The sequence below is a fragment of the Pungitius pungitius genome, chromosome 12 (genome assembly GCF_949316345.1).
Source record: "Pungitius pungitius chromosome 12, fPunPun2.1, whole genome shotgun sequence".
NCBI lineage: Eukaryota > Metazoa > Chordata > Actinopteri > Perciformes > Gasterosteidae > Pungitius > Pungitius pungitius.
The window spans coordinates 18555418-18570294 of NC_084911.1; the positions used below are offsets into that span (position 1 = coordinate 18555418).

The 14877-nt window shown below is 48.2% G+C and overlaps 3 protein-coding genes across 3 annotated transcripts; 1 reads left to right on the plus strand and 2 right to left on the minus strand.

The window, feature by feature from the left end:
- Positions 1–230: 230 nt before the first annotated feature.
- On the minus strand, positions 231–7599 carry mcoln1b (mucolipin TRP cation channel 1b). Its single transcript, XM_037477020.2, has 13 exons — positions 7346–7599; positions 6629–6867; positions 6363–6524; positions 4762–4918; positions 4308–4389; positions 4103–4199; positions 3857–3956; positions 3661–3767; positions 3125–3274; positions 2930–3031; positions 2700–2822; positions 2212–2418; positions 231–2103 (listed from the first exon to the last, which is right to left on the minus strand). The coding sequence occupies exons 1-13, from the start codon at positions 7386–7388 to the stop codon at positions 1969–1971; spliced, it is 1704 nt and encodes a 567-aa protein (XP_037332917.2). The 5' UTR covers positions 7389–7599; the 3' UTR covers positions 231–1968.
- A 1391-nt stretch (positions 7600–8990) lies between these two features.
- On the minus strand, positions 8991–10880 carry trappc5 (trafficking protein particle complex subunit 5). Its single transcript, XM_037477022.2, has 3 exons — positions 10522–10880; positions 9398–9711; positions 8991–9317 (listed from the first exon to the last, which is right to left on the minus strand). Exons 2-3 carry the CDS (start codon positions 9665–9667, stop codon positions 9021–9023), a joined length of 567 nt encoding a protein of 188 aa, XP_037332919.1. The 5' UTR covers positions 9668–9711; positions 10522–10880; the 3' UTR covers positions 8991–9020.
- Positions 10881–11594: 714 nt separating this feature from the next.
- Positions 11595–13989, plus strand: pglyrp6 (peptidoglycan recognition protein 6). The gene is made up of 5 exons (XM_037477021.2): positions 11595–11701; positions 11916–12713; positions 12806–13016; positions 13103–13397; positions 13886–13989. The coding sequence occupies exons 1-5, from the start codon at positions 11632–11634 to the stop codon at positions 13904–13906; spliced, it is 1395 nt and encodes a 464-aa protein (XP_037332918.2). The 5' UTR covers positions 11595–11631; the 3' UTR covers positions 13907–13989.
- Positions 13990–14877: the final 888 nt, after the last annotated feature.

Genomic DNA, 14877 nt, shown 5'->3' on the forward strand with positions numbered 1-14877 from the left:
TCGTTAAGTGCAAATAAGAACCCGCCAATAAACATTCATTAAAGTAAATGCATGTAGTGATTGTAAACAATAATCATTCATATAAGTTAGCAATGTCAGTGTACAAAAAAATGACAGTCCCCTTTAGTCCTGAAACGCTCCTCCATGAACAGTGCTTCTGTAATGAGATATTCTAAATGTTCTTCTTCCACCAGGTGAATAAAGAACCACATTTGCCCTTTTTCTGTTCACAGTCCTCTCCAACACGCCGTCTATATCAGTGCAATCACACATTCTATCAAATACGTACGTAATACCCTATGAGGCTGAATCAGATGTTTGTATAGAACGGCAAAACTGGAATCCGACTTTTTCATCTTTACATAAAATGTTCGTACACTTGTGTAACTTCACAAGAAACAACAACATAAATAAAAGTACAGCAGGAAGGCAAAGAACAAACTGCAGTGACTGCCTTCCAGCGCACTTGCTCAAACTAGCTTAGCATAGTAGCCAAACATGCTATCTCTAGAGGGATTTACGTTATTTTGTGTGTTTACACTATATTATAACTTATTTACAGCTACTTTAATTGATTTAATAAACCAGCTGGTTTAAACGGACCAGACACCTGAAGAAGATTCAATGACTGCGCCGTATCCAAGAGTGTTTTAAGCTAACGGCTGTGACAACGGCTAATAATTAACATCAAGTATCATAAAACAGGTTTAAAATTCATACATCTTTTATAAAATTTGGCTGAGAGCCTTCAAACTGGAACCCCTTGGACCCAAGCTGGTGCCAACAGCAAAGCGGTCGCGTTGAAACCGATCGATGGAGGCAAAGTGGCGCCTCCATCGAGGGGTGGGCGGGGGGGGGGGGGGGGGGGGGGGGGACCAGCACGGGACGTTTGTCAGTTTAAAAAGAGAAGTCTTGGATTTGTTCATAAAACTGGGAAATATGAAACATGAAAGAGTGCACATCTAAAAAGGGGCCTAAGTGACGTGTCTCAATGAAATTAAGGCGCTAGTGTGTTTTGGACCAGGACGTCCAAACGGCAGTTACAACGAGTCACATTTCACACACATTGTACAACATACCAACAACTCTCAGAGCAAATAACGCTCCATTTGTGCGTCGATATAGCTAATTTACCTAGCTACCTAGCTAACAGTGGTTAAAAACTCAACGACGCCACGACACGTCTACGAATAGCTTCAACTCTCTTAACATGCTGAATTACATTTTTATCTCATTCAAACTTGGCTCCTAAAATATTCGCCGTTGACTGTCGTACATGACTCGGACGCCCAGGGGACACTGGAAGGGGGACCGGACACTCCATACAAGTCGTGCAGCGCGGCACACTGCGGGCCAGACAGCAGGAAAGCTGCGTCTCGCGGCGCATTAGTCACAGCAGAAACCCTCCGTACACGTTCATGAGTAACCGCGTGGCTGCAGGGCTCGTCCTTTCTTGTACAAAAAGAATGCAGACGGGGATTGGAGCAGGAGTGAAAACGTTAGACGAGCCAATTCTAACTTAATGGTCCCTCTTGAGTCCATTGCACCTCTACTATATTCAGTCAGAGGAAATACATTTACATAATCGAGAGGCAAAACAATAAAAATCCTGGAGGGCCAAGCTAAGCAGCCATGTGGACACTAAAAAGAGCATCCAGTCAAGAGAAAATGGAGAGCCATCGGACTTAGATGTCCAGTCTACAGTGATGACTACATTTACTGGCATTATGCAGCTGCTGGTCATCAAAGCCTCAACAAGCTGACATGTCAGAAAGAGACACTGAATTATTCAGACAGTGCAAAGAGCCCAAGCAGGTAATGGGGCACCAATCCCAATGCACATTTCAAATCGAGGACGACGTGGTCCAGGGCTGGCGGTTTGTGGAGAAGGGGAATATAGTGACACACACACACACACACACACAGTCATACACCGCTTGCTCCCTCTGTGCGTCCTCCTCGGCCTCCTCACCAGTTGCAGCAGCAGAGGAAGGAGCACGGCGACCCCTCTGGCCCGCGGAACTTGCCGGAGCTGGGCGTGTCCGTGCACTCGGCGATGAACTCGTGCAGATCGCTGACTCGCACCGTCTCCTGCGTCTGAGCCTGCGGGAGGACCAAGTAAAGGTGAACGTTTGCCACACACGGATCTCAGCACCGACGGGTTAATTAGAAGAAGAAGAAGAAGAAAAAAAGGCCCCAACGAAGGCGTACCATGATGGTGTCGTAGGCGCCGGTGATGAGCGCGATGAAGAGGGACAGCACCATGTAGATGAAGAGGGAGATGAAGGTGTAAAGGTAGACCTGGCTGAAGATCCACACCAGAGCGCCGCTCTTCTCCATCTCGTGGAACGTCACGAACATGTCGTCCCCGTTGATCAGGGAAAACAGGCACTCCGACACCGTGGAGAGGGAGCGGAACTGTGTACAGACGCAGGGTGAGCACGAGGACTTAACATTTTTATATATTTTTATAAACTTGTAAATCTGGTGCATACGTGAAGTTTGATTTATTAGCTGCTTTGTGTCTCTCTTTCAGCCAGACCTCCCTACAAAGAGCAAAAAAACCCCAATTCATCCGCTCAACGTTGTCATGATTCACGTCTAACGAAGGTCGGTGTTTCTCATTAGTTACACACAGCTGCAAAGGCGATGCGGGCTGGAGGGCATTTGATGGCCGCTGCCCCCTCGGCCTGCTGTACCTTGGTGTGATACGGCCCCAGCACGATCCAGCCACAGAAGCAGTACCCCATGTAGATGGCGGCGGCGCAGCAGCAGAAGCGGATCACGTTGGGAAACGCCGCTCTGAGGGTCACGATCAGGATCTGTCAGACGCGGAGAGGGCGAGCGAGACGGATTAACCCTTCCTCAGGAACAATGGGGGGGGGGGGGGAGCTTAATTTGTGTGTGTGTGTGAGTTTATTTCACCTACATTGTATTTCTGAAAGAAGCTGAGGTAGCGGATGACTCCCACCCACACCAGCAGAGTGGAGGTTCCCAGCAGGATCCCGCACATGTCGTACGACGACAAATTCTGCACGGCAACAGGCCCCGTTGTGTGTTACCGGTGAAACCAGAGACAACGTTGACCTTTTTTTTTTTTTTTTTTTACATTTCCTCACATTACCTTGGACTCGATCTCGATTTTGATGAAGCTGCCGATGATGGTGAACATGTCGCTGACGATGAGCAGGATGTACCAGCCGTTGATGAACTCCATGCGCTCCCCCCAGCTCACGCTGCGCCCCAGGCCGCGTTTGAAGAACTGCACGTACTCCTGGGGGGGGGGGGGTCATGTTGCGTTTAATTGGACCACAAAATGTAGGGGATGAATTTGTGTTATGTACCTTTTGAAGTTTTTCTGCAATAGAACAACAACACGCTGTCATATATGAACTACACGGTTTATACACTTTCACCAGAATCAAAATAAAGACATTTTCACTATAAAAAATGGTTACGGCTACCAAGATATAAATCCACATTAACAAAACCGCTTCTACCAGCGTATTTAAATGGTATTTGGTAGATCTGAATGTTACTCTCATGGTTCAATTATTGAAATACCAAACAAAAGCAAATGGTGCCTATCTACCCATCTAGGGTTTAACTTTGGTCAATGGAGCCTTTTCACAGACACGACTGCCTGGTGGGATTTCTCACATGTTGCAGGACGATTCCTCTGAGGATGGAGCGGCCGCACAGCAGCAGGGACAGCAGGCAGACGAACGCCACCAGCACGTCCAGGAACTCCCGGGCGTAGCTGTCGGCTATCAGAAGATCGAGGCCCGATTAGAGGGACCCAAAAAAAAAACCCCGACAGATAAAACAGGAGAGAGAGAGGCGAGCGCCTGCTCACCGTGTCCGGACACGTTGGGGTCTTTGCACTCCTGTATGGAGGCCTGGTTCTGCAGACTGATCTTCACTTTGCCGCTGTGCGCCCGGTTATCCATGACGATCTGATGGCAAACGAGAACCAGCATGAGCAGCAAAAAGGGGGAACGCTTCCAGCGCCACGTGCAAATCCACGGCTACAGCCGCACGTGTGCTTTGCTACGCCTGCGGGCGCTTATTTTAAACAGAAATAATGGACAAGTCAGCGCACCGTGATCGCAAAAGTGTAGCAGTCGGGGATTTCATTGTTTATAATCGTCTGAATGTTGATGGCCTTCAGCTGAAAGTCAATGGTGACGTTGATCAGCCTGCACAGAGACAGGACACAAGTTTAACAATTTAACACCACCTTTTTAATTTCTACTGTTACAAAAAAAAAAAAAATCATCATCATCATCATCATAAAATCATCTGACTTGTAAAACTGGAGAGTGAAATTCTTGTAGTCACTGTTTGCTGGAGCCAGACTGGAAGTCAGTGGATTCAGTCCAATACATTCTGGAAAAAAAAAAAAAAAAAAAAGAGAGCCAGAAAATAGCTTTAGAGGAACTACACGAACACCACATGAGGAATTCCAAAAACGGCATTTTCCTAATCATGCGACGCACGGAAAACACACATCCTCGCAGCATTAAAAATACGGGATGGCCCCCCCTGTATTTTCTCCACAACTATTATCGCGCCTTGCCAAAAGCCATCTCTGCCAAATCAGCAGCTGTATGCAAACAACTCCTTTCTCAAGGCAGGGACACGAAATACAAGTATGTGGGGAAAAAGGGCTTTGCGACAGCAACCATGTCTCCCCTTTGAGAGGCGGGCACCGGGGCAGGGAAACCTCACGGACACACAGCTGAGATGTCACGTACGTACCCGTGTCTACATGGGGGTCGATGTCAAAGGTGTCGTTGACGGGGTCGATGGTGCCCCGCCTGTAGTACCTCTGGCAGAGGGAGAGCGCACTCCCGTCTACGCCGACGCCCAACACGTACGCATACTGCCCCAACGACATCTGAGGTAGTGCCATGTACTGAAGGGGGGGGGGGGGGGGGGGAAGGAGAGGCAGACAATTCATTCACTACGAGGGTATCACATCTGAATCACAGGTTCCCCGCTACTATTAAAAGGCTGTTTCACCCATATTAAAAATGATTAAGCTTCTAGGCCCATACAGGGAACTTCTTCTGTGTAGACAATGGGCCTCATTCACCAATATCTCCCCAAGTTAAGTCTTATTTGTTCTTAAGAAAGTTCCTTCCTTCCAGCGGCATAGTTTGCAGACGCGGTCTCAGAATGATGAATCTCAAAATGTCGTGAATTGAAGGCTTGTGCCCCGTTGCTCCTATTTAGCGTCGACTCAAAGAAATAAAAAAACATCAGTATTTCTCAAGCGGAGATATTGCTGCAGGAAGTAAGCGCAAAACGCAACATCACAGTTAGTAGCGTCAGCAGTGGCCACAAAGCGGTGAATAACACTAATGCATGGAATGCTGTATAAAAAAGAAGTGGTTTGATCTGAAATCAGAACACAGAGGACAGATGCTGGCCACTGGAGGGGGGGGGTGAAGGCTGGGCCAGAACCATCGGAGCTGGACTAGCGCGTCGGGGCCTTAACTGGACAGACCCCCCCCCCCACAGGTTCATACACCATGGCAATTCAACGTGCTTTATAAATGAGCAGACGTGTAAGTGCAGTGTGAATTTATTAAAACAAACTTAAAAATAATAATTAAAAAAAAATGTACCTAACGGACGAAAACACAACTACTTATTTTGCGCCAACATGTCAGCTCTCTCCAATGCGTGTAAGAGTGCTCTTGGATGTGCGTAAATTCTGTCGTAACCCAAGAACAAATCCCGGGGGGGGCGCATAATCATGGCAGTCCAACCAGGTGGAACCTGTCAAAGTGACTCATGTTTCAGGGTCTGAGTCTAAGAACATTGGTCTAATCTTTTCATTTATTAAAACAATCTGTATTTGGTATTTGGTGTAGTTAGTGTATATTGCTATGCTAACCAGCTGGAATGATGTTGTGAACATCAGCAGGTTAGTATTGTATTGTAAATCACTGTGGGCCTCAGAGCGCTGAGGTGCTGCCAAACGCTTGAGATCTAATATTTCACTGGGTTTTTTTTCTGATTTACAAAGCCAGTTGCTTTATTTAAATGTCCTTGGGAATTCAGATGAATCCAAAAATATACAGCAACTCAAAAACGCTCAATTTCAACTGCCGGGTCCGTTCTTGAATACGACCGCGCCAATCCAGAAGCATCATGCAGTTACAGACAAATGAGCCATCTCGTTGTGGAAGTTTCAGCAGCACAAACTCTTCTGTGGGGGGGGGGGGGGTGTATGTGGTGTAAATCAAAGCGTGTCGCTGCATGGCTAACCTATTTTGAATTTACTTCCTTTTTTTTTCTTCTTTCTTTAAAAAGGCAGTACCCTGATTGTCACACCCCATTGAAATGGTCACCTGCTTTATGGCGAAGTGGACGCGGCTGTACACCTCGTCCCGCGTGTGGACGGCCTGCGGGGCGCCGTCCTCGTAGCCCTCAAGGAAAAGGTGCTTGAACGTAGCCGTGTTCTCCTCTTTGAACGTCACCACCATCTGGTTGCTCAGCCCGAACAGCACCAACTAGGACACAAAGAGACCAAGAACCCAAACGGACACCTTCTCAACCTGAGCGTACTGACTAAAGTTATTATGGCCCAATCCAAACAGCACAAATGTGGATCCACCTGCACGGTCACGATGACGATCTTGAGCAGCTGCAGGCCCAGTTTGAAAGGCTTGCGTCCTTTGGCGTGATACTTGTCACAAGGGCTCATGAAGAAGTATTTAAGCTTCCTCCTCAGCACCTCCTCCTCCTCCTCCTGCTGCTGCTGCTGCTGCTGCTTGCGAGGGGCCTCAGAGCCCACCGGGGCATTGGGACGAGGGCTCCCGTAGTTGGCCACGGAGGAGAGGAGCCTGTCCTTCTCTGGGAAACACAGATCACGATCAATGAGACATTGAAAGGGGGCACGTTCACTTCGTGGTATGAACGTAGCTCCATAACACACCCTGCAAAGCGTCAGTTCATTCCATTTTCTATTTATTTTAAAGCTGGGTAGAAAATACACTACATTGATGATCAATACGTCTTTGTTTTTTTAATGTGGAATTATTAGGACATTATGGGAAGCGTGAAGCCCTTCTGTTTACTGGACTACACATGATCCGTCCACAAGACGATTTCACCAACCCGGTGGACTCACTTGTGTCCGTGACACCCTTCGCTGGGTGAAGAGACCTACGGCGGAGGATCTATTTAACGTCCACGTGAAACGTTCCCTGCGCCGTGGGGGCAATCGAACACGTGAGCGTGTTGCAGCACTACATGTATGGGCAGGAAACACGAAGGAGCGAAGGACAGGGACAGGGAACGGGACAGGGACAGGGAAGGTGGGCAGACAGACCTGTGGCCCCGTCGTGGATGCAGGTGTAGCTCGAAGACGCCATGGTGGTGTGGCTCACACGGGGAAGGTGGAGGAGGACATCGGATGTCAGCCAGCGAGCGGGTTCGTGGAGGAGGCCGGCGTGTCGGGACTCATCGCGCGGATGAAAGGGGGTGGGGGGGCTCTTGGTCGCAGGGTTTTTGGATGACACTTAAGGTAAACAGACCGCAGCTTCCTGGTGACCACGTGACTCATCCCACGTGACTGACGTCAGCGCTGCCGCAGCCTGGAGAATGGGCTGCCCGGTTAACAAAAAAACAAAAAAAAACACACGACGTGCTCTAGTGTCATCCTGTCAAACTCTCCATGCGCATATGTCAATATACGTTCATTATATCATATTTTTCATATATTATGTAATATGTTTTTGTGCGCCAATGACCACAAACTCGGACACAGTTCTCTTCACGGTTAACGGACGATCACACGTCAGTAATAAGCAGGATTGCTTTGACATTTTGGGAAACACTCATTTCTATGTTGCAGAGTGAAGAGATTGAACAGCGGTGTCAATCTATTCCGCTCACATTCTGGGGACATACATAATGCGCTTTGTTTCCAGGACATCATAGAGACAGACAGGAAGTGGGAGGACACCAAGAGGACGTCATGCAGCAGAGAATCCAACGTTGCGGTTACTGGCTAATGTATTTTAGCCCCTTGTTCAGCTAAATGCAAAAGTGCTGACCCCCCTCCTACTCCCCAGAAACCACAAGTTCTCTCATGGATTAGTTTGAGTTCCTCAAATTTTATTTATGGGGTTGACTGGTTATATTTTCTGTAGTTTCCCAACCTGCAGATCAAAACGGTTTAATGCTGTTGTCATGGTGCCAAGAATAACAGTCTCAGCAATGTAATCCCATAGAAATTCACTTATTTAGTCGACTAGACATATTTTTTTAATTTGTCAAGATGCAGAGGCTGGCTCATGAAATATGAACGCTTCGTATTTAGAGTAAGAATGTAAACTCCCCTTTGTTAATAATAAATCTGTAGACACACACACGATCTCAGTATTGTTAATGCGAACGCCTGGTTATAAATATACATTAGAGACAAAACACATCTGTTAAACTGCAATGAAACAACTTGTTACAAACCAACCAAGTTTTATCATTTTATGAACCAGGGATGCTCTAATTATTTGGTCTCCATTTAGTTGGTTCTGAAGCGATGGATCAAGACTACTACGACTCAAATAATCTGTTGAGAATTTAGTCGATTCATTCTTAAATTGATATAAAGTGTTAAAGAGCCATCACAATGTCGCAAGGGGACATTATTAAAATGTATGATGTGCTCACAGTATAATCCAATAATTTCATTTATATTAATCATGCGTGTTGTAAAAACGTATTCTATGTATCAAACACTTTAACTGAAATCACTTTTATGAAGAAGTACAGCAGGGGCGAGATGATCAACAAACAAGAAAAAGGTGGCGGATCGAACCAACTAGCTTTGTATTTTCTTGGTGAGCTGCGGCTCCGCATGGTGCCGTCGTCCATCCATAAGGTCCCTGCTGTCTCACAAGTGCCCACAATCAAAGTCAGGAACAAATACTAGCCCGGAGCTGGTTGATATCAATCAACATGCCCCCGCCCCCCCCCACCCCCTTGGCTTTCTCCAGTCTTCCTCATCTGCCATCCAGGGCCTTGTCCCTGGCTATGACGGACTCGTTGAACTTGATCATCAGCGTGGTGCCCTTGTGCCAGTGGGCGGTGACCTTGGCGGGGAAGCCGCTGTGTGTGAGGATGGCCTCCACGACGCCCGCCGTGAAGGCGGCGCAGTTCAAGCTGCTGTTCTCCTTGGGCACGGAAATGTACGCATTGATGAGGGGCTCCTTCTCTATGATGTAATACGTCTTGTCGTCATCGTTGGCTTGCTCCAGTTTGTCAGCCTCCTTCCCAAACAGAGACTTCCAGACATTGACCTAAAAGAGGGGGGAAAAGACGGTTAGTGTAAAAGGGACCTGACTCTGAAACCATCAGCAGGTGTTCCCCGCCCGCTCACCTTGATAAAGAGCAGCATGTTGAGCACTTTGGTCTCCCTCTTGCCGTTCTTCTCCCTCAGCACCAGCACGTCCAGCAGGCTGGCGCCGACGCTCTGGCCCATGTCGGCCAGGCGCGTCTGCAGCTCCGACACCGAGTACACGCGGCTCTGACAGTACTGCACCATCTCGGAGTACAGGAGGGCGAACGCGCTCACGCTCACCTCGGTCTTGGGTCGGGTGAGGGGTCGCTCCAGGATGTTGGATTTGCCTCGAGTGAACCGCGTGTCCATTTTCTGTCGGTGGTTTGAAGGTGGTCCACTGAGCAGGTTGGTATCTACGGACACACGTACGCAGGTCATTCATGACTAGTTTGTGTAGTCAGTAAAATGGAAGAACTGCTTACATGTGGACTTTAGACATGAGCAAAGCCCTTCTCTGTTGAGCAATGTTTATGCTTTTAAAAATTATATCTAGCAAATCTTTTCTGCACCTTAACATGTATCGGCACAATAAAAGTCACAGTAAGACCAATGATAAAGACTCAACCAGAGGTCCTGATGTAATGATGCTATCAATCCTCCCTCCATAGATTATAGACATTCTGAATACAAGCAGTCAGTTTTGGCTTGAAACTCATACATCCATCAGCTTGGAAAACCAATTACAGATATCACAGATGCAGTTCTGACTACTAGTTGTCTTTTTGCAGAGCCCCTAAACTGAATCGGGCTAGGGAAATTTACCATGTGTGTACCAGGGTTGCAGATGACGCAAATCAATTAATTTTCTATGAATAAACTGCAACAATCACACATCACACCCTGAGTTTCAGCCATTAGCTAGAAAGAGAGAGAATTCTTCCACCGCCACAAGTACAAATGATTTAAACTTCTTCTTTTTTTAACTCGCGCGGTGTGAACTTCCCACTTTGATCCACTGATGTGCAGCTTAAGCCTCGCTAACAAACAGCTAATCACCAACAACGTAGCAGTTAGCTGTTAGCTACCTAACGTTAAACATGCTAGCTCCACTCGCGTGTCCTCCAGCAGAGGACACATCAGTTACACGTTTTGAGAAGTCAAACATGGAACAGATAACTTGTTATAAACACAACCGTGTTTATTATAAAAAAAGGTACACAAACCGTGTTGCCGAACAGACGAACGACTGTACAGCGTCTTCCTGCCTCTTTTTCTTCTTCGTGGGTTTCTTAATGCGACCAGATTGACATTGCACTGCGCCTCCCAGTGTACTGGAGCGCCACTGCATCGGCAAAGACCACATTTACTGTCAAGGTCACTCTAATATAGAAAATATTGTCATGTCATTTTCTATTAATATAAACGATTATTTTTTTTCTACTGTGCAAGCTGGATAATGATGATGCTCCTCCATCTAATAAACTGATGCAACCAACAGTTGTCACATACAAAACGTGACTCCTGATGGATGCATCAAAAGCGTCACTTGTGTCTTCGAGTTGTACCCAACGTGCAGTTTGGCTCTGAATAAATCGGACAGATCTGAGACTTCACACCAATGCCGGCTATCGGAGCCCCATTGTCTGTACATTATCATGGCAGGTGTTGTGGCTGTTCCAGCAAACAGTTTAATGTCATGACTGACAAGTCATTTTAGTCCTGCTGTGAACATCACTTTATCTTTCTATCAGTAAAATTATTTACTGTGACAGATTACATGAATTACACATTTATATCTTTGACCCTTTTCCACAATGTACTCTATAGTTTCACCTTCAAATGCAACAACTTCCTGTTCTTTTCATCAAATGGCCACTGCTTCATCGCTGCATTATTAAGAGAAAAAAAATCGACAATGCAATAATCAGCAATTCTGATTTATTTGTGTCTGGTATACATGTTGTGGGACTTCCTCAGTTCGTGTTTCCCAGAAGGTCATGCGTGCTTATTGCCTCACAGAGGACTGCTGCTCATTGGTACAGCAGCCGTTGCTGTATTAATTCACAGATGACCACGCAGACTGTGATCTATTACGGAACTTGTGAGTTTCTGCAAAGTGTCCGACACATCGGATGGAACACTGTGAGCGAAAAAAAAAAAAAACCCTGACTGACCGCAGGTGCCAGATTCCCACGCTGCCGATGGGCTGAAGGCAGGCGTATCTGCAGTAAGTCAACAGTTGCATAACCGCCGGCTTGTCGCACACGTGAACTTGTATAAATAACAAGGGGCAACAAAGGAGAGCAGACATTTGGAGCCGTTCACGCCTCAGGATGGACAAAGCCTGCTGGAGAGCCGCCCTGGTCCTGTTTGTGGTGTTGCTCAGCAGCACGTATGCAGAAGGTAACTGAATGTGGCGACATTCATTTATTCATGTTTTTCCTCCTGTTTTGTCAGAAAAACACCTTCAGCTCACACTCTTCACCATTGCTGGCCTGCTTCTCCACTTTCACCCTCGCATATTTTGCCTCTGTCGAGGATTTCAGGCGGTTAGCTGAAACCCTCCATGTGTCAGCTTGTAGGTCTGAGCAGACGTGTTTTCCGCCCTTGTCCACAGCTACGTCCTCCATGCATATGGATGACTTCATCGAGGCAGTGAGGCGGGTGGAGGACGATGACCCTGGGTCAGGCCCATTGAGCGTGTTGAGGAGGCTGCGGGGCGCCGGCGGCCTCGATGACGCGCTCGTCCGGCACTTCCTCGGCAACGCCGACCCTGCCGCCGGCGAATGGGACGCGGGCCTCTCCCGTTACCTCGGCAGGGCCCTGCGTCACAGGGTGACGGAGCACGCTACGGAGGAAGGCGTCGTCCTGACGCCCGACGGCACCACGGTCGCCCTGGCGCCCCTCCTCCTGGGCATCGAAGCCGGTTTCGTTGCCAGGAAGGCGGGCCGCGTGCGGGGCCTCTACCAGCTCACCCTGGCCAAAGACCTGGACGCCTCTCCTCTCCTGGGACCCGACGGCTGCTGGGACAGCGTCGCCTCCCCTCAGGTCTTCACCCTCCTGGGGGCCCCCTCCGCGCTCACCGCCGCCCGGGTCAACGGAGCCATGGACGGCGCCGTTCTGGGGCTGCAGGTCTCCGCCGAGCGCCCCCCCGCGCTCAGCGGCCTGCTGACGGAGTACTACTGCCGCCCGCTGGACAGCAGAGGGCTGGACGCCGCCCCGCGCCTCATCGCCCGCCGCCGGAGGGAGAACTTCCGGGGGCTCGCCGCCCCCCCGGTGCTGGTCAGAGAGGTGGTGAAAGCGGCGGAGCTGCGGCGGAGGCTGGCTGGGCGCGCGAAGATGGAGGTGAGGGAGAAGAAGCAGCTGGCGGCTCTGGTGAAGAAGGGAATGAAAGAGTTTGTCCACAAGTACATCGGTGAGTGAGAAGAAGCGTTGAAGAAGTGTCAAATGTTCCCATCATACTTGCACACGCTATAACCGGCCTCCCATTCTCCACCCTTTTTTCAGATTGCCCGCCCATCATTCCCCGCTGCATGTGGGGCGCAGAGCCGTACAGAGGAGCCCCCACCAACCTGTCTCTTCCTCTCTCCTCCATGTACATCCACCACACCCACTCGCCGGACCAGCCCTGCCTGACCTTCCAGCAGTGCGCCGCGGACATGCGCTCCATGCAGCGCTTCCACCAGGAGGACAGGGGCTGGGACGACATCGGCTACAGGTACAGCCTCGGGTCATTAAAGTCGTGTTAAAGCCGTGCCCTCGACTCACAGCCGCCTAAATTTGTCCTCCGTGTTCCCTCGAAAGCTTCGTGGCAGGCTCCGATGGGTACATCTACGAGGGCCGGGGGTGGCTCCTGCGAGGGGCCCACACCCTGGGACACAACTCGGTGGGCTACGGGGTTTCCTTCATCGGGGACTACGCCACCAGGCTGCCCTCCCAGCACTCCATGGGGCTGGTGAGGGATCAGCTGGCGGCCTGCGCCGTCCACGGCGGCAGACTGGTCGCCGACTTCGTCCTGCAGGGCCACAGGCAGGTGGTGGCCACTTCCTGTCCCGGCGAAGCGCTCTATGATGAGATCAGAGGCTGGGAGCACTTTGAGGTACGTACGTCGAGTGGACGAAACAACAACCGGGAGTTTTTCGCGCGTCATTGACTTAGCAGGCTGTGATTGGTAATCGGGACTGGAGCTGTCCCGGCCGGGACAAATCAAAATTGCCCATAATTCGGGATGTCCCGGGTAATACGGGGCGGTTGGCAACCCCACTTCTAATCCTCCCTGTTGGACATGTCAGGACAGACCAGGCATGTCGGGTCCTTGACGACTTGGTATGTAGCGTATCTGATGGTTGTTGTTGGCATACAGGTCTCCCTTTCTTGTCGTTGCTGCATGGGCACATGCAAGTCCTGCAACTTGGGTATAAAGTTGAGGTGCTGTTGTTGAGAATAGGTTTTTTGTAGATTTTTTTGTAGCAGCCCAGTGAACCTTTCAGTAGGATTCTATGATTTCGATCTGAAAAAATGTAAATGAGAGAAAATACTACAGTGCTACTAAACTACTTGTTTCATTCTTTGTTACTTTTCTTTCAGGAGGTCAAGAAAGAAGAATGATCTGCTCGACAGGAGGGAGACCGAGAAGTCTCAAGTGAACCAAAAACTATGACACAATAAATGTAATAAATGGCCTGATTGTTGCCGCTTTCTTTTGATTTGAGTCTTGCATGAAATTTGGCGTGATTATTACTGTGAAAAACAGGCGAGGAAAGTAACATTTACTCATATTGTACTTAAGTTGTGTTTTTTATTTTATTTACATACTTTATTACTACTTTATACTTAAACTGTTCAACAATCCGGGGTTGAATCTGTACTTTTTACCTCACTACATTTATTGGATAACTTTGGCGACTTTTAAAAATAATGAATCATATTAAAAACAAAAATAATTACGATGCAATACAAAGATGATGTGTTAAGATATTTTATCAGTCTTGGGTAAATTCGAACTAATTAACAGTAAATAGCAGCAACTAAAACCAGCAACAATTAGTTTGCAGATTATTGCACTAAAATCCATTTCTTTATAAAAGTATACTATTCTGCGTAATGAGTATTATTTATATTTCAGTCTCCTTTAGGTATATTTGGATGCTAATACTTTTGTTCTATTACTTAAATAAACATTTACAATACAATACATTTCCTTTTGGTGTAATAATACGTCCTTAAGGCACAAACACAGTTCCACATCAGACCAGCGGGGGGCGCCAGATGGCCGAGCAATAACCGGCGGCGAGGCATTTATTGATCTACAACATTTAAAGCATTTTATTACACACACTAATGACTTCCTGCAACTGCTGCACTCACCTCAAATCACGGCGACATGTGACACGTGTGTGACCCGTGCGCCATTTAACACGGCGGTAGACATGTGGGTCAAGCTGCTTCTAAGTGACATTAATTTGGCACCGAGTGACAATTAAAACTTTACCCGCTTCCACAGAACGATGCGGCGCATTGCTGAGCTCACGGTAGAAGGGAACCGGCTCACCACCGTGCCGCCTCCTTCGGTCTCGTAG